The sequence below is a fragment of the Fistularia commersonii genome, chromosome 35 (assembly GCF_037954325.1).
Source record: "Fistularia commersonii isolate RoL2024-O1a breed Wild chromosome 35, RoL_Fcom_v1.0, whole genome shotgun sequence".
Taxonomy (NCBI): Eukaryota; Metazoa; Chordata; class Actinopteri; order Syngnathiformes; family Fistulariidae; genus Fistularia; species Fistularia commersonii.
This window is the reverse complement of record NC_141318.1, coordinates 4212618-4230912: the sequence shown is the minus strand read 5'-3', so window position 1 is coordinate 4230912 and position 18295 is coordinate 4212618. Positions and strand designations below refer to the sequence as shown.

The window sequence follows — 18295 nt, the reverse complement described above, 5'->3', positions numbered from 1 at the left end:
CACCAAAGCACAGCGTCACCGGCTGCCGCTGAGACAACTTCACCAGAAGTGTCACTTTTTATTTCTATCTTTTATTGAGAGTACGATTACATTTTTTCACCCGGCTAATACTCTTTACATTTCCCTCCCACTGTTTGCCTCTAGCTAATTATAATTTTTTTATCAATACCTATCTGGCTTCACTGCGGACGGCAAAATTGCCATTTCGTTGTACATGGAGACAAGTTTCCTGACTGTGCACATTATGTCGTGATCTTTTTGGCATCTTAACCATCAGCCGACTCCGTTGCAGAAGCACATACGTCTTGCTCCATCATAATGGAGTTAAGAGTATGGCCTGGTCCTTCTCCACAAAAAAAGTGCCTGCAGATTACTTTTGCTGTGAGTTGTCACAACCTAAATGAGTCCTGTTGAAATATGACGTATTAAATACGAAGAGAAAACGGTTCACCATCTGCTGATTCCCTTTGACACTGCGGAAGCACATGGAAAATACTCATACACTCCTGCATTTATGCCTCTCGCTACACAATAATAACAATAATAAAACTCAAGAGTACACCCTGGGCCTGTTCCACATTCTTCTGTGATTTGCCACTATCAAAATTATTGTTTTGATACCTGATTGACTTCTCCGGAAGAGATTTTCGTTGTCACACAAATCTCTACTCAGTTTTTGAGCATCGTGACCTTTGACCCCAGTCTGACCAGGGCTATCCATCTCCTGGGTGGAGTGCAAAATGCACTTTCTGCTGCTTCTGATTACAATACATTCGCTTTACTGCTGGCCCTTGCTGGGAGACAAATGTCTCCCAAAATGTGCAGAGTACGGTCTTTTTTTTTTCCTTCCTGACTCAGGATTTGTACAATGGATCAAACATCATCTGCAAGGCAAAGCGTTGATAAGCAGGTCACAGGTGTGGAAGGCGATGGCTCTGAGTCTCAAACGCCTGCCCCGCCGCAATTATTAAAGCGACATTTGAAGTGATTTAGATGTTGCCTTGATACACAGCAGAGTCACAGAGTTCACTGGTCGACGGGTGATCATTTAACCGTGGGCTCATTTGTTAATAGCACATGATAAGAAGTTGTGTAAAAAAGTCTTCAAAGGAACAAACGCCGCGATCCGTCTGCAGGCTCCTGAAACAAAATGATGCCAATGTCAAAACCGGGGCCTCGTCGTCCCTCGTGCCCCCATTGCGCCGCCACTCAGGCAACTTGCGTGAAACTTTATTGCAATCGCGGCAAAGACAAACAGAGTGGCACCGTGTGCAGGGCGGGATAGGTGGAGGTGATCATTTATTATCCCAATCACTGTGGATCACGCGCACACACACACACACACACACACACACACGTGAGGATGATGATGCTCACTCTTCACCAGTCACTTGCAGCAGGATGGGGACTGTGTGCTGCAGCACGCTCTGGTGGCCAGGGCCGGGCACTGCACCGCCACCCGCTCGGCCAGCAGGAAAGGGTCCACCGTGGGCGCCTGTGTGATCAGTCATATATTGGATTATCAGCGGTGGACAGCGACATGCCAGAGAAACCAGGATTATTTAAAAAGAAGTGGGTTCAGAAAATAAGGAAAACAGGTTGGTTTTTTTTTTTCTTATTTCCTAGAAAGAAATACAGCAAAGAATCTCAGGGATGCCAGCGCACCAGCGGGAGTTTTGCTGTGACTCTGTCGTACTTTTACAGGCGGCGTGCCATCGATCGACATCAAAATCTATCCATCTATGCGCCATCGAGAGCGGGATCAAAGGCTCTTTATTGCTCCGTCCATGGCGGGGCGGCGTCCATTAGCCCAGTGGCGTTACCAGATGCTCCAAAGGTCAAGCCACCACACCGGACGCTAAAAATGTGTTAATTTGCAACTGCTCTTGTCCCGGACAACCCGAGAGCGTTGCCCGTTTGATTTATGATTTTGAATAATCAGGGAGGTACATATTGTATGGCAACGTTTCTGTACGTGTGTGTGTGTGTGTGTGTGTGTGTGTGTGTGTGCAGAGAGAGGCCACGAGGGCTGATAAGATGGCATTCCATTAGCTGAGAAGAGAACATTCCTTCCTGTTCAAGGTTCCCAGCAGGACTCCGCAGTCGAGTTATGACTCCAAGACAGCTGCCTGACCTTGTGCTAGTGAATGTGTGCATATGTGTTGAGTGGCTGTGTGTGTGTGTGTGTGTGTGTGTGTGTGTGTGTAAGCACTTGTATGTGTGTGTGTGTGTGTGTACAAGACAGTGCGGCATGATTCTCTGTACGCAAGCACACACACTGTGCATGTGTGTGTGACTAAGTGCAGAGCTGGACAGTGGGCCTCTCTGGGTGTGTCGATCCATTTCAAAGTCATAGTGAAAACACACGCTGACCTCTAGGGCCGCAAAGAAATCAAACAAAGACTTTCTCACATCCAGGAATTCGGCGCGGACGACTGGCCCGAGATGCTGACCTTAGGCTCGACCCCGCCGGGGCCACCCGGTGGCCGCAGAGTGAAGTCCTGCGAGAATCTGGAGTTGGCCAGGATGGCGGCTACTTCCCCGTCAACCTCGGCCACTTCGTTGGCCTGCCGGACACAACAACATTTGACAAACGGCGGGTGGGTTGGCGAGTACAGGGCAAAAAGAAGCCGCAGTGGGGCTACGGACCTGGAAGGTGTAGTGACAGTCGAAGCGGAGGCTGTCCTCCGCCCCCGTGATGCCCCCGTTGTAGATCACCTGACGGGGCCTTGAGACACCTTTTGGCACCTTAAAAAGGCGGTACGTGGCAGAAACAAACTTGAAGTCACCTGTGGAGAAGAGGGAAATTAACCAAGTGTCAACAGAATATATATACAGTGCAACCATGACACACGAGTGCATCAACTTACAAATTTTCCAAAATCAGAGCCGTCGCAGTTGATTTTTGGCTTTATGATACAAGCAGAGATCTGAGTTAGGAACCAGCGGGATGAGTGTTTGACACAGACATAGCCAGCAAAGTCAGGCGCACTACCCGACAATAACTAGTCCAGTGTATATTATGGAAAAAATTGAGCAAGGTGTGTGTGTTGTCAACTTGTCCGTAAAGAGATGGAGAAGTTGCTGTTGTTGTTGTTGGTGGTATTGAGATAGTATGACCGAGAGCATCATCTCTAAGGAGGCGTACATTTACGGGGCGGCGTCATTCAAAGCCAGTCGGTTTGATCTTTTTAAAAAGAGGATCGGCGTTCAGTAAAGTATCCTTAACCATAAAGTGTAGCAAAGTGAGCAAGTAACATTGAGCAACACATTGTAACATTAGGTGTGTAGCCAGTAAGTTAAGCAATACAGCATCTAATGAAAAACACACCCAACCCCCTCCATCTTTGTCCGATCTTCACTTTAAATACACTTCATAAACCCATCTATTTCTCTACATTCTCTTTTAATACGAATTATATATTTTTCTACATTATTTGTTATTGATAAAGTGCATTTTCCTGTAAAAACACAACAAAACCGGGGAGCTGGATTGGATTAACAATGTTTCAATTAATTTCAATGGGGACTTTAATTTTATATACAAGCATATTGAGTTCCAAGCTTTGTCACAGATTCCAATTAAACTTGTAAGTCAAGGTATTACTGCATGTAGAAGTGATAAAGTGGGATAAGACACGCAGCAAAAATAAACAAACCCAGAATGTCCTGCAGTTCCTTGTTGTCGACAGTGATGGGGTCGGCCGTGACGAGCCGCGGGGGGCTGAAGCCTGCCTCTTCGGCCATTCGCAGCAGATCCTGCCACCAGAGCGCGCCGCCAAGACACTCACCTGCCGAGACAGGCAGACCCCCTCTGAGGTGCGTGTCCGTAAGCAGAGGCAGTGGCGGCGGGGACAATCATATGACTCACCCCACAGGACTTTGTGTTGCCTGATTTCGTCTGTTAGTCTCCCGTTGCTGTAGACGTCGCTGAAGTAAAACTCACCGCCATCCTGCGAGATCAGCACGGAGTATCGACGCATTTGTGACTTGAGATTCGATAAAAGAAGAACGCAGTAGCACTGGGGCCGAAAGGCCACGTACCTTGAGAACGCGGTGAGCTTCGGTCAGTACCCGCTTCTTGTCTGGAGAAAGATTCACCACACAGTTGGAACTGGGTGACGGCAACAATCACATTCTCATTACAAAATCGTGTCTCGCTGGGCCGGTGAAGCAAACAGAGACGACAATGTCTTACATGACGATGTCGAAGGAGCTCTCCCGCAGACCCGCCTCTGTCAAAGCCTCGATGTAACCCTGAACGAAGGCTAAGTTGGGTTTCTTGTAGCCAAACTGCTCCGTGTGATAGTCCACGTATTTCCTGGCCACCTCAAGCTAGAGGAGAAAATGAGATGTGCACGATGAAGTCTAACCGGCTCGGGGGGAGGAGCATTTTCACCGTGTTACCTGGTCCTCCGTCATGTCGATGCCGGTGACGTGGCCCATCTCACCCACCAGCTGGCTCAGCATGTAGCAGTCCCTCCCGCTCCCGCTGCCCAGGTCCAGAATCCTGCAGCCCTCCAAGCACTCCGGCACCACCAGACCACAGCCGTAGTACCTGAGGCAGAAACCCACCACATGCATACAATTGAAATGGTATATATTTTTGGCTGACAGAGACGGGAGCGAGCTCAGCCACCTGTCGGCAACGTCGGGATGCACCTTCTTCAGTGCATGGCGGACATAGGCGGGGGCGGGCGTGGCCGGAGCCACGCAGGCGTTGGTCTGAAGGTCCGAGGACTTCTTCAGCTTCTTCCCATAGTAATCCTGCACGTGCACAGCAAAGTACGTCACTTGTTGGGTACCTCTTTGAGCACGTGGTCACTATCAGCTACACTCAAAGTACAATTTCCACGCTATATAACGAATGGCTGAACACACATCTGGAATTGTGGCTCTGCCCTTATAGCGGAACCATAAATACAATAATTTTGCCATAAAAACTAGCAGTTCATTTTATTGACAAGGGCGGTTAACGTGACTATAATAACTTAGAGTGTGTAAAACGACTGCACTGAGAAATTGAATGACTTGTTCAAATAACATACAAACAAAACCTCACATCCAGGCTGCAATGTAAAAGCTGACGGCTTTATCCTAATTTTGAAAAGAAGAAAAAAAACCTTTGGGAAATAAAGAAAAAGGCAAGAAATCCTCAGTTAGGGGATAAAAAGTCATTAGTATAATTGCAACATGTTTTTTTTTGTTTTTTTTTAATTAAATACAGTGATGTCCAGCTTTACTATCTTCATCCAGACAGATCTTTTTAATCCCTTGGCCAAATGATATGGAATGGAGTTATTAAAATCATAAACAAAGCTTAAGACTGACAGTTATATTAACTTATATTTTTAACTCTGGCTATTCAGTGCCAGAATTTTTTAAAGCTGCCTGGAAACATCAGAGATTTATTAAAAAATGTATTTGCTTTTTAGAGTCTAACCCTTTCAGATATCCTTTATTTTGTTACATATCATGCAAATTAAACAATGTCATTTCGGCTGATGTCTTTCCAGGGCTGCAGGATTTGTACACACTGTCAATACAGTATGCTAGACCCATGTACGGCTGTCTGCAGTGTGTGTGTGTGTGTGTGTGTGTGTGTGTGTGTGTGTGTTACCTTAACGTCCAGGTGAACAGCGGTGTCCAGGCAGCAGCTAGCAAAACAACAAATCACCGCAGTGTTAGCTTCGCTTACCCACAGCGTTAGCCGCTAGCTAAACTAACCTTTCAAGCGGTAAAAACACACAAAAAGACAACAAAAAAACACAAAACTACATCTAAAAGTTAGTAGAGTTAAATTTAAACACAGCGTCTACATTGCAGAGTCGTCTCCTGCTCTTTCATTTCAATAAATTGATAAATCGCGATGTGGGTTTTTAGCTGACTGTTCTCCAATCTGGCAACACGTCCGCGTCGCAGCAGGCAGTCGTGTGTGTGTGTGTGTGCGTGTGTGTGTGTGTATGTGCGTATGAGCGCATCCCATCACCTCACCTCGTTTTCTCGGCCATCGTCTGCGGTCCGTGGCGGGACAGAGACGTGTGCGTGGGTTTGCCTTCCCGCAGCGGGACTGGAAGGCGATGCGGTGCAAAGTTCACTTCCTGTTTGGCGCCCCGCCTGGGGTCACGAGGACCCGGATGCGGACAGAAAGTTATTCTGTTTATGTTTGTTTGTCAAAAAAATAAAAACAAATGTTTGTTTATCATGTTATTAAGAAGCCATAGTGTTGCAAAGCGCCTCCCTGGAGGAATAACTCTCAAAAAAAAAATCCATTAAATAGAAATGGAAAAAGCCAAGCAGCACAGAGGCACTTTGATTGGTTCACCTCACAGCATGGAGGTCCCTGGTTCAAGTCTGACAGAAGGGCCTTTCTGTGAGGATTTTGTGTGGTTTTCTATCTCCAGTCTGTCTCTTGAGTGGATGGTTTTATGTCTATACGACATGTGAGAGTGAATGCTCCTATGTCTTTATCACGTGTGAATGAGTGAGTGAATGGTTGTATGTCTACATGTGGACCAAATGATGGCTGTTATCGGCTCCCTGCATCACAGCGAGTGCTGGATAAGGGCTATAGAGAATGAATGAATAAATAAAAGGGAGATTTGAATTTCAAAGGGTATGTTTATTGAACATACGTCCATCAGGGCTGTTGTAATCAATGGCTTATTATGATCAAGACATTCAAAGAACATGTGCAAAAAAAAAAAACAAACAACAAAAACAATAACAACAAAACACCGGTGAGGAAAGAACAGTGTCTTTGGCAAGATGCCCCTGATTTTGTTAACAAGTATGTTAGTCAAAGGTACCATTTTATACAACTTCAGGAGGAGTCTGAAATTTTACAGCTTTTTTTGTATATATATATTTATATATATATCATTCACCGTAGACAAAAAACAAAAAGCACTGATGGAAGATAAGCAAATACACCTAATTTGAACTAAATCAGTACATGTGGTTCACAAACATCTCACTCATTACCAAACGCGTTTTGAAAAATATAAAGTGGTTCTGAGATTATACATGCTCCCACACGTTTTAATAGATTCGGCTGATATTAAAAAATAGCTCATTCCTCACACACGGACCACAATAACAGAATATTATTTTCTACTTCACAAAAAAAATAGCATATAAATTTAAAGCACTTAAGAATGTGTTTAGACTCAGTCAGGGTTTATTCCAAAAAACATCAGTTGACATGTTTTAATCCAACCTGTGCTTGAAGAGCAGTGGCCGGGAGATCTTTGCACTCCCACACTGAAAATCTGTGATTGAACTGAACCTGTGCTTTTTGAGCAGGGGTTACTTAAAAGTTTTCTACGAAAAAAGTCCATTGATATATATATATATATATATATATATATATATATATGAAAAGGTCCAAAGTTGCACTGACTAGTTTCACGTCAGAACGTTCAGAATCCAGGTTGCGTCGACTGAAAAGACACCGAAGGCATCCATTGTAACGGGCTGAAGCGTTTGTGCCGAAGACGAGATGAACTAGTGGTGCAGCTCAGCCGGCTCAACTTTAAACCCTCCCTCAAAAGAATCTGTGCAGACACCTTGGCTGTTTGCTCTGAAACAAGCACCATCACGCAATCGATGGCCGTCATGTAAGGTTGAAGGAGGGATGGCTACTTTAACAGTAAAAGGCAAATAAACATACACTCATGTAAAGGATATCTTGTTTTTTTAGCCTAAAAGGCACATTTAATCCCTCAGGTTATTATAGATTAGTCCTAAGATTGTTTAAAAAAAAATCACAAAAAAAACCTCCTCCGATTAACATTTACTGATAAGATAATCAGTTTCTACATTCTGAGGTTGTTTGAGCGTTGACACAGCATCAGATGTGTCTCAGGCAAATGTGATTTAGGAACGGACTGCGACGTCCCCGTGTCCGCTGGCCGCTTCAACATCTTCCACATCCATGTCTTGCTGGTTTCTAGGGTGGGAGCTTAACAGGCCAAACTGGTATCAGTTGGAGCGTTAATCCCATGAATCTCAGGTTTAAGATGCTAATCTAAGAATCTTTACATTGTAATACTACTACATTTCCAGGACTGATGCAGTAGGACAACTTGCTACGATGAAAAACGACGCAGAGAGAGTGTACTAGTGACGGCGAAAGATCTACTGAGGTCTGATGTTGCCCGAGTCTGTCCTAATCTCTGAATCTTAACCGTTTCTTTGCTGTTTTTCTTCATTTACTTCTAACCTGCTCTCACTCAAGCTTAACATTTTCAGGGGGATTGTAGGGGGTGATAGGCACATACAACAAACATTCATCAAAAAGTCGGATACGAACCAAAGAATTTGTCGCGTTCGGGGGGAAAAAAAACCTCATGTTCGCGGAGGTGGTTTCCTCTTCGCGGAAACCTTCAGTTAGAAAACATTGGTTCACGTTGTGCAAAATAGGAGGGGGTTCACATGGAGACTCATTAAAGCACTTGTAGTTTTTACATAACTGGTGTGTAAGAGCGATAGCGACCGACACATACACACACGCGCCGGTCAGAGACATTCTTCTTCAGAACACACTTATGGAAAAACCCGTCGCTGTTGACGGGACGTTCCACTTGTTTCTGGTGTCCCTGTTGTTATCACCATATATAAACACACACGCACGCACAGCACTCATTCAAAAGGTTCCTGCTGTTTGTCTTTTTTTTTTTTTTTTTTTTAAACTACCTAGCAAATGCTAGGCACCTGGTGAAAACAGCAATCCTCCAAGGCAGTGAACGTCCCGTCTAGCCCGTCCCGCCCTCGCAGCTTCGGCTACCGAGTCCCTGACGCGTGTCGGCGTCTGCTGTGGCGTGAGAAGGACAACGAGTCCGCCTCCTCCGTGTACGCCGGCTGCTTCGAGGGCCGGCAGTGCCCGACAGGAACCCAAAACACACCGGCTAAGGCCACGGTTCCGGCAAGCGTGAGGGGGGAGGGGGCAGCTTTCCTCCACTTCCTGCCCCGATACCTGCCGTGTATACGACGCACACGTTCACAACAAAATACTGGACAAAGAAAGCATTCAGACACAAAAGACATGCTCAGATAAATTAGCCTCCTCTTCCTGGCCTCCCTCCGTGCCGCCGTCTCAGCCCTGGGACTCGGTGCTGGCGCTGTGGTGCGGCACCTCCTGCTCGCTGATGGTGTGGAGGAGGAGGCACACCGGAGGGTGGAGCGAGGCGACGCCCGTCTGCTGCGCCGACGGGGAGTTTCCCGACGGCCCGCGTGCGGCCCGCCTCTCCTGCCCACTCGGCGCTTGCTCCTCCTCCACGGCGAAGGACACGCGGTGGATGCAGCTGTCGCAGAAGTCACCGGCCTCCTCCGCCTCGTCCTCCTCTCCGCCTCGCCCCAGCAGGCTCTCCAGCTCCCTCAGCTCCTTGCCTTCCTGGCCGCCGCCTCCCACCCCGCTGCAGACGCCGATCGCCCGGTTGCCGCAGACGCACACCTCGATCCCGGAGTCCCCCGTAAATCGTCTCCTCCTCCCGTTGGGGAGCCGATCTTTGTCCTCGGGGAAACCTTCCGAGATGTCCCTCAGCAGGGGATCCTTGCAGGACTCTTCCCCGTCTCTGCTTTGTTTCTCCTGGCCGGGCATTCCCTCCCTTCCGAGGCCGTCCGACAGCGGGATCACGGCCGGATCGGGCGCCGTCTGCACCGGCTTGGAGCCAAAATCTAAGGCGGGGGGCTGCGGCTCCTCCAGGCCGGGCCGGCAGCACAGGCTGTCGGCGATGGCGGGCACCGGGGCGGGCGGCGCGGCCGGAGAGTGTCCCTCCTGCTGCTCAGGGGACAGCGGACCGGGGACCACCGAGACCACCGGGCCCGCGTGCAAGGCACTGTACGGAGGAGGGGGAGTGGGTGGCCGGTTGACTACCTCTTCATAGTCAGGCAGGAGGTAGTTGGGCAGAAACCCTGTGGGGGAAGGAGGAGAAAGAAACAGCTCTTGGGAGGAAAAAGCACAAAAACGTGATGCACAGACTGAAAAGGGCGCAGCTCTCAACAATACATGTATCAATTTTGGCTTCAATTCAGGCGAGATATGTTATCTATTTCAATTTTTTTTTTTTTTTTCCCTAGCAAACGCCGCCGTCTGACCGGCTGCCCGCCTAATCGGACCGACCTTGTTGAACTTCCCAAAACACCGCTTGAGTGTTTCCAGGTCAGAACAAGCTAATTTTCTAGGTCAATTCCACGCTGAGGTCCGTGGCTGATAGTTTTGCAACGCTGGCAAGGCACCAGGAGAGAAACGCGGGCCCTTTCCTGAAACTGGGGCAGGCAAACAGGGGAGCGACACAGCGCTGCGTGAGGCCCAGGGATGGCTCTGGCATGAAAAAAAAAAAAAAAAGCGCTTTTAAAGAAAGACACTGCTACTTTTGCCTGGGTTTGAACTCGCCTCTTTTTAAGGGAACGAGAAAAAGAAAACTCCAAAAAACACAGCGGAGGAGGGCTAATGTCACCGCTGGTTCCTCGTAGCCGTGTTAGTGCTTTTGTGTATTTTCAGCGTCATTATGAAGAGCAAAGGTGAGCTCTGCTGGTGTGTGTGTGTGTGTGTGAGTGTTTTTGGGAGGGGATTCGCATGGCGGTGGGTCTTACTGAAGTAGAAGGGCACGGAGGGGTAGTTGTGTGCTTCGCGGTAGGCGATAAGGTTGATCTCGTGCTGCCGCTGCTGCTGCTGCAGCCGGTGTTTGGTGCGGCGGTGGTGACACACGCAGCAGCAGCTCAGGATGAAGATGATGGCCCACACCAACCAAAACCCTGCGGTCACAGGGGGAAAACAAACACACACACACACACATGCGGAGCGGTTGTTGACTGTGGAGCTCGGTCAGACATCGAGAAGCGGCAGGAGATTGAATACATCCGAACAATTTGATACAGAAATGTTTTATACCTGTGTTACAACAGTGGGTTTTGTCTGATTTTTTTCACGGGACCTGAACTTCATTTATCATTTATGAAATAAATTCAGACCTGAGTCATGCGACCGGGAGAACTCTCGTTTCAGAAAAGGCAAAAGTTTCCAAATGGGCCGGCGTCTCACAGCACTGCAAGGTAGCACCTGCAGCCGGGACGTACGTTTGTATCTCACAGCCAATTTGAGTCGCCGATGACGACACCAGTGACAGATGTGATTGTTTTGTTCTTCTAGCGTCGAGGACGCGACAAAGTACTTAAGAAGGGTCCTATTCCGAGGGATGAGCGGATCGGGGGACTTACACCAGAGCTCATAGTAGTAGCTGCAGCACTGCGACTCGCCGCAGCAGTGGCCCGACTCGCACATGTAGCTCTGGTTGTTGACACCCTCGCAGTGCAGGAGGCTCTGCAACACAAGCAGGCAGGAAAACAAAAGAACATGGTTAAACTCCTTACATGAGAAAAACGAAATCCGCGCTGCCACTGAAAACATGCCCTCTAAACAACAGTGAGTGAAACTTCCCAATTTTTTAAATGTATCTAGAGACACCAGAAGGGACCCTTTACCAACACCAGGTGGGAGCTGCAACACCTATGATACACTTAACTTTCGGTCAGGAGGTCCAAAATTAAATTGGGGAAAAAAGGCCGTGGTCTGGTTATTCAAAAACTCTAAATGACTTTTAAAGTGCTCACTTCTGTGGCAAGGGTTTGTTTTTCTTTGGCAAAGTGAGTCATTAGGAGAATCTGTGATGCGTTCGGGGCGCTTTGGGTCACTTCGGCCGGAGTGTGCAGTTTATGATTAACTGCCCGCCGTCCCGCTTCTCTAACGTACAAAACAGATTTGGATTCCGATTCCGATCTCCGATTTCCTCGGATATCAGAGAACTGCAGCCTCGGCCCCATCGGCACCGCTCTGCCGCCGAGGGTTTCTTTCTCCAACTGGGCGACGCAAGCGGTACTTCTCCATCCGTTCGTTCAGCTTTTATCAGTTTTACATCAGACAGCAACCTGCATGTCGCATCACATTTGTTAAGATGGTCAAACTGTGACATCATGTAGTGCTATTTTTTTCAAATAAAATGAAGAAACAGTTAATCACTGACTGCCATATCCTGCAAAAATCAGGAGCACGTTTGCAGCATATTGAATAACTAAATCAATTCAATTATTATCTATATCATTTATCCTGCAGAAGCCCGGCTGCTGAAGCCTATCCCTGCTGCCACTGGGCGAAAAGCAGGGTTCACTCTGGACCGATTACCTGTCAATTACAGGGCCATATAGAGACATACAACCATTCATCCTCTCATTCACACGTCCAGGTTTGTCTCCAATGAACGTGGAATGACGAGTGTGGAGAGCACTGGAGACGCCACACTAAAAAACCCCATCGTTGAAATCGAACCGTGGACTGCTGAGCCGTGCAGCCCTGGATCACGGATTAAATAATTAAAAACCAGTAGGAAATCACATACATGAGCACCACTATTTTCAGAAGTAAATGTGACTTTTGTGCAAATTGAGTCACCTTTACTTTCAAAATGAAAATTGTAGCTGACTCATTTCTACAAGCGAGCAGATTTTAGGATGCACATTGATTTGATGAAAGAAGCTTCTTATTGTCCAAGTTGTTTTTTTTACACCGCGTGAAGCAGCTGACAGACGAGTGTAACACTCGCCGCTCGCCTCCCTCGGCAAAGACATAAAATGTTGCTTGCCATCGAGCATGTAGCCTGGAATGAGGACAGAGCCATTTTTACACGCTGCGCGCCGATCTTTGATTTAAAAATAATAACCCACAGCCCCAGTGCTGCGTACCCGCTGCTCGACATTTTATACTGAGCTGTGGAGTAAACAAGTGCTAACCGCTAGTGCTGGTGAGCTGCTAGGGTTTCATCACCGTTCGAGGGCCTGTATCGAGTGCAAATTTTTGAAATACAGCCAGCGACACACAACAAAAAAGAAACACTTAGCGTGTTGCACAATATCTAAAAAAACAATTTTGACTAGCAGCCTTTATCTCAGTGAAACATATGAGTTTGAGAAAGGAAAAAACGAAACGAGGTTTTAACCAGTACACTTTGATCGAGAATCTAAGGATTTCCTTTTTGTTTTTTTAGCGTTTAAGAAGTCATGACATCACCACCTGCAAACCGCAGTACTGCTAGTATTTCACATACTAATCAATGAAAAGCTAAGCAGTAAAAGTACCCTGGCGTAGAGGGTAATCCCATGTACCGATATACGACAGAGCCCCGATCAAAATCCTCTCCCGGGAAAGGTTCTATGGATTTTTCCAGGGAGGTCCCTCAGATGTTTTCTTCTTGATTAGCTTAATGATTAGCTAGCCCCGAGCCGTGCAGAATCTGAGCGTCTCTCTGGATTACCAGTGCGGGTCCCAGATTGAAAGGCATGGTGATCCTGGGTCCAAAAATCCAGACTAGTCTCGCCACCTCACGGGTCATTATCCCACAGGAAAAAAAGTCAAACAGTTCTCAAGCTCGCTCTCTCTCTCTCTCTCTCAAACACACACACACACACACACACACACACACACACACACACACACACACACACACACACACAGCCTCTCTCTCTGTCCACCCTTCCCGCACACACACATGCACGCTCGCGGGCACATGCACACACGCTCACACTCACATGCACGACTCCAATCCAAGCCCCGAACAGCGGACATGGATTGCTTTACGGAAATTTCCAAGCGGTGGCGATGGCAGTGTTCGGTGTTGGCTGAGCGAGGGAGCTCCTTGCCGAGGCGCACACACTTGTTGCCCCGGATCAGCGCGGACGCCAAACCGCTGACACTTGCTCCCGCAGACTGAAACCCGGCTCATTACTCATTTTCAAATACGCGCATATGTGCCGGCCGTTCCGCCATGTCACTTTGTACCTGAGACCTTCAGCTGTTTTTTTCGCTGGCCGGCTCTCCATTTGCCCCGCTGCTGGCAGGGCCAGTCCGAGACCTTCCTGCAATTCAATACCCCACCCCTCCACCCACTGTGTTCGGGGTCTTGGGCCGGCGTTGCATTAAGACAGCCAGGCGATAAGGGGAGGCACACAGGCCCGCTGGTAGTGCTGTGTCAAATCGCTAACATTTGCATGACGACAGTTGATTTTTTTTGACGATTCGGTGCTAATGTCTTCTATTCCACCGCAGCTTCATTCATCTTTCAAAAGGGGATCGTGCGGAATGCCTTCATAACTTTAAGATAAAATTTATGATTTTGAATGCAAATATCTGTCTCTCTGGGAAATGAGCGAGAAAAATCATCTCAAAATCGAAAGGGTGGCAATAACCCTGCGATAAAGCCTGATAGCAAGGTGTGAGAAAATTAGGAACCAAGCATCGTTCGGATTATTTCTGATGGGTGAAAGTCTGTTTTTCAACTGGCGGGTAAAAAATATGTCTCGCAGAGCAGAAGACTTTTACCAGTGCTCAAAACACAACTGTTCAGAATCTGAAACAAAACAATTGATAATCTAGGTCACTCTCTTGCTAGGTTACTATTTCACAGGCGGAGATTGATGGATCAATGTGATGGGTCAAAGGTCACCTGGGAGCATTTCTGAGTTTGTTTTTTTTATTTTTACATTAATTGCTAAGACTAAAATGTCATCTGAGGAAAGAATCTAGACAAACTGGATTCATCGGTCTCATATTCAGCCAACATTGGACATCAATCATTGCCTAACATGCTATACCACTATATTAAAAGCGGATTTGGTTTCTGTTCTAGAAAAAAACAGGTTGCCATGTTTCAAACTAATCAACTTTTAAGGAAAAAAATTAGAAGCTGTTGAAAAGAAGAGTCGATACGGCTCAGAATCCCCCCACCCCAACCCCCCGTGACTATCGAAATACTGCTCCTGGAGATAAGTGGCGACGGTTATTACTTCATTCTTGACTACATGGTCGGAGTTGATCCACTTAGCCGGAGCCTTTGGCAAGTTAGCCGATGCACGGTTGAGACCTTGCTGACCCCTTATTTATTATCCTGTCCAGAGCAGGAGAAAGGTGCCCTTTCACGGACGTGGAGGCTACATGGAACAAAACACCACGGCCTCCGTTCAAGCCGAGCTTCGACGCCGTGAAGTTCCATCCAAAAACCAGGCTCATAATATTGACGGCGAAAGGCGACAATGAGATCCACTCGGGTTACAAGCTTTTCTATCCCAGCATTTAGCCAGAGGTCGAGGTTTCTACGCTCCCTGCTTCAGAAAAAGGAAGATCTGACCTTGACCTTGCGCAGGGTTGGTACGGATCCCCTGTCAGCTTACCTCGATAAAGACGAGAGGGAGAAAACATCTTTGGCAGACCAGAGGCCGTGACACCGGGGCTTTGTAAAGGCAGTGCAGTGGTTCTTCAGACTCTCTTAATGAAACTAAACACAATTCTGGTGCTCTAAGTGTGTGTGTGTGTGTGTGTGTGTGTGTGTGAGTGTGGTGGAGTGTGACATGAGTCCTTGGCCTGATGCCTGGCTATTATTCGTCTCTAGCTGTAACATGAGTGAAGGCGATAACTCAGCTTTATATGCTCTCCGTCAACATTTTGTGCGAGGGGAACGTTTTGGTAGTCTCCGGTTTCTCACTGCTGACATAAACTGCTGTGTAAACAAAGTAAAAACTTCATTATTTTGTTTTTACACTGACCATCTCTTAGCTATGCTGGCATGTGAGAGAAAAAAACATTCAAAGATAGGTAGATTTCAAAAATTGCAGAAACAAGTTCATAGAAACGGGGTGATGAAAAAAGCCCTATCTGAGACTATTCTGCAAGTCACAACCTTGATTCATGGCAACACATAGTTTTTTCTGCTTTTTTAAGAATTTGCTGAGAATGTAGAGCTTATATTTTTTGAAAGTAATTTTCACTATTTATTATTTTCAAATGGGACCATTTTGGAAGATTAATTACCGAACAAAAAGTAAAAGGAGACAAAAATGAAAATAGCAGAGCCTTGTCAATGACAGTCCATGCATGTTGGCAGTGTTCGTTATTGTCTATCACAGCATTTGACATGAAAAGATTACCACGAGTAAATATTATCTGCAGATTAGCCATTAGCACTTAGCCTCAATTCCTCTACTTTGGCATTCAAAAGGGGGTTCTAATCCTAATATTTACCATAATGCTGGGGTGGACAGTTCATGCTGTGTGTCACTGGCGTCAAGTGAGCTGACAGCTATAGCTTAATCACGCTGTATTTGTCTCTGTCAAAACATCCTCCATACTGTGCCATTCTATGGGGCACAGTGTGGTCAGTGCAGTACACTCAATGCAGTACAATAGAGACATCGTCTCCGTGGCTATGACGGCGCTGTGACACTGATAAAATATGGCTGACTGTGTTATTTGAAGTGTGAGCGGCAGCCTGAGCGAGTAACAGCAGATAAAGTGCATGAGCCATGTGATGCACCTATTATCTCCCGTAGTTTGTACACACATGGGACTGATTGTACAATAAAATAATGACTTGTGAAACAACAGCAACAGGAATTACTGAACACGGCCGACCTTTGACCCTTGGTATCTTGGGACATTCTTGGACATGAGGGGAACTTTAAACCTCAGCAGCTTCTAACGCACCTCGTCAGACAAAGATTTCATTTTTTTTTAAGAATGGCTCACATTTTATCTGTACTTTCCCCAAGTGAATACAATGACTGCCAACGGCAACGGGTACAGCGATGCTGTGCTAAGCTGAAACTTTGCCTTACACTAAATCCACTGTTGGCTCTCACCAACTTTACCATCATCTTGTATAAAAAAAGTGCATATTTTAAAGCAGATACTCACTTTTCTCAGAACAGCAACCTGAATTTAACAGACTTGAGAGCTATCGGAAAAAACACAAGGTTCTCCACAATGTGTCAACCATAAAAATAGGAAGTTTTAGATACTTAAGAAGTTGTGTAAACGCAGTGTTTTTCTTCCTTAAACCTTAATTACACCTGTCCAATGGCTGTGACCTCAGTCATAACAATGCCTCACGTCCGAGCTGCACTGAGTTTCACCGGCAAACATTACAATTCCATTCAAACATTCACACTTGAAAAACGGCTTTCTCTGTCTCTCTCTGTCTCTTTCCCCCGCTTCTGTTGTTTATGCTCTCCCTCTTGGCTAGAATGTCAAGCGCCAACCATAAACACAGGGACATCGGCTGGGGCCCAGCGATGCTAGGCGCTGCTAGCAACAGCGGCTAGCAGCGCTAGCAAGTGTGTTAACGCCCCCCCCTCCCATTCAACCCCCCCATTGACAAGACAGCTGCTAGCTTGGAATGAAACAAAGCTCGCACGAACGCTTGGCTAACTACTCAAGTTACTAGCTAGCTAACAGTGCTAGCAAAACATGGAAAATAAAAGGAATAAAAATACAAACACGGGCTTGTGTGCGACCGCTCAGTCTTACCCTGTCTGCGGCGGACTCGGTGGGGGTGACAGAGCCAACATTGTGCAAAAACAGTCCCATTTTCAGCGCCCAATACACGTCTCTCATTCCTCCGGAAAGTTGCCCCAGCTACGGCACAAAAACATGACGCACGCAAGCTCTGTTTTTCTTTCTCTTTTTTTGTTGTTGTTGTTGTCGTTGTTGTCTCCCGCCGCCTCCCCCCCCACCCCTCGCAGACGCCGCGTCCGAATATCAGCAGCTATTTCTCGGCCCGCGACGCGCCGAGCGCCCGTTGGACGCGCCGCCTCCTCTGCATTGGGAGCAAGCCGGGGGGGAGGCACGGCGGTGGCGGTCGCTGTAGCTGTCGGCGGCGGCTGGTTTACAGCTGTTACACAAGATGTTCCTCCGCCGCGGCTCCGCTGGGTGTGGCGTGTTCACCTCGACCCGATCCATGTGCGCAACGTGAAGGGCCGTTCCGCCGCGCGCGGCGGGCCCCTCGCTTTTTGCGCACTGACGCGCGATTGGCTAGCCCGCGGCGGCGGCCGGCCGGCCGACCAATCGTCGATCGGTGCGTCTTTTCCGCTGGGCGGGGCAAAGCTGATTATGCGTGACGTCATCTGGCTCCTGGGCCGCCTCGACCCTCACTGTCGACCAATCAGATTACATTATCACCGCCTTTCCGGCTCGTGCCGGGACGAGCTCATGAATATCAACAAGTGAGCCGCGCAATGTTTGCGTCGCAGAGGGAGAGTTTGCTCGAAATTGAAATCTTAAACATCTTTTGCCTTTCCGTTTGGATTGAGTCACGGAATGAGCAGTCAGGAAGACAAAGAAAATGCGGGTTGGATTAGTTATTACTCATTTTAATTTTGGGTCAAAATATGCTACAACATTCTGACAATGAAAAAGCATTTCTGCTAATGCATGTTTAATTTACAAATTTGACATTTCTCATGGAGATTTGAT

The 18295-nt window shown here is 47.2% G+C and overlaps 2 protein-coding genes across 5 annotated transcripts; both read right to left on the bottom strand.

Annotated features, from left to right (window-relative positions):
- Positions 1-1282: 1282 nt before the first annotated feature.
- On the bottom strand, positions 1283-6102 carry as3mt (arsenite methyltransferase). The gene is made up of 11 exons (XM_086142476.1): positions 5995-6102; positions 5621-5657; positions 4640-4767; positions 4408-4558; positions 4199-4335; positions 4045-4114; positions 3872-3953; positions 3660-3791; positions 2650-2789; positions 2454-2567; positions 1283-1495 (listed from the first exon to the last, which is right to left on the bottom strand). The coding sequence occupies exons 1-11, from the start codon at positions 6009-6011 to the stop codon at positions 1388-1390; spliced, it is 1116 nt and encodes a 371-aa protein (XP_085998602.1). The 5' UTR covers positions 6012-6102; the 3' UTR covers positions 1283-1387.
- A 499-nt stretch (positions 6103-6601) lies between these two features.
- Positions 6602-17781, bottom strand: wbp1lb (WW domain binding protein 1-like b). Of its 4 annotated transcripts, none has more exons than XM_086142473.1 (4): positions 17351-17781; positions 11221-11323; positions 10597-10758; positions 6602-9915 (listed from the first exon to the last, which is right to left on the bottom strand). In XM_086142473.1, exons 1-4 carry the CDS (start codon positions 17435-17437, stop codon positions 9098-9100), a joined length of 1170 nt encoding a protein of 389 aa, XP_085998599.1. In that variant the 5' UTR covers positions 17438-17781; the 3' UTR covers positions 6602-9097. The 4 variants fall into 4 exon arrangements, with proteins under 4 accessions (XP_085998599.1, XP_085998600.1, XP_085998598.1 ...); XM_086142474.1 differs by lacking the exon at positions 17351-17781 and adding an exon at positions 13582-13704; XM_086142472.1 differs by lacking the exon at positions 17351-17781 and adding an exon at positions 13308-13544.
- Positions 17782-18295: the final 514 nt, after the last annotated feature.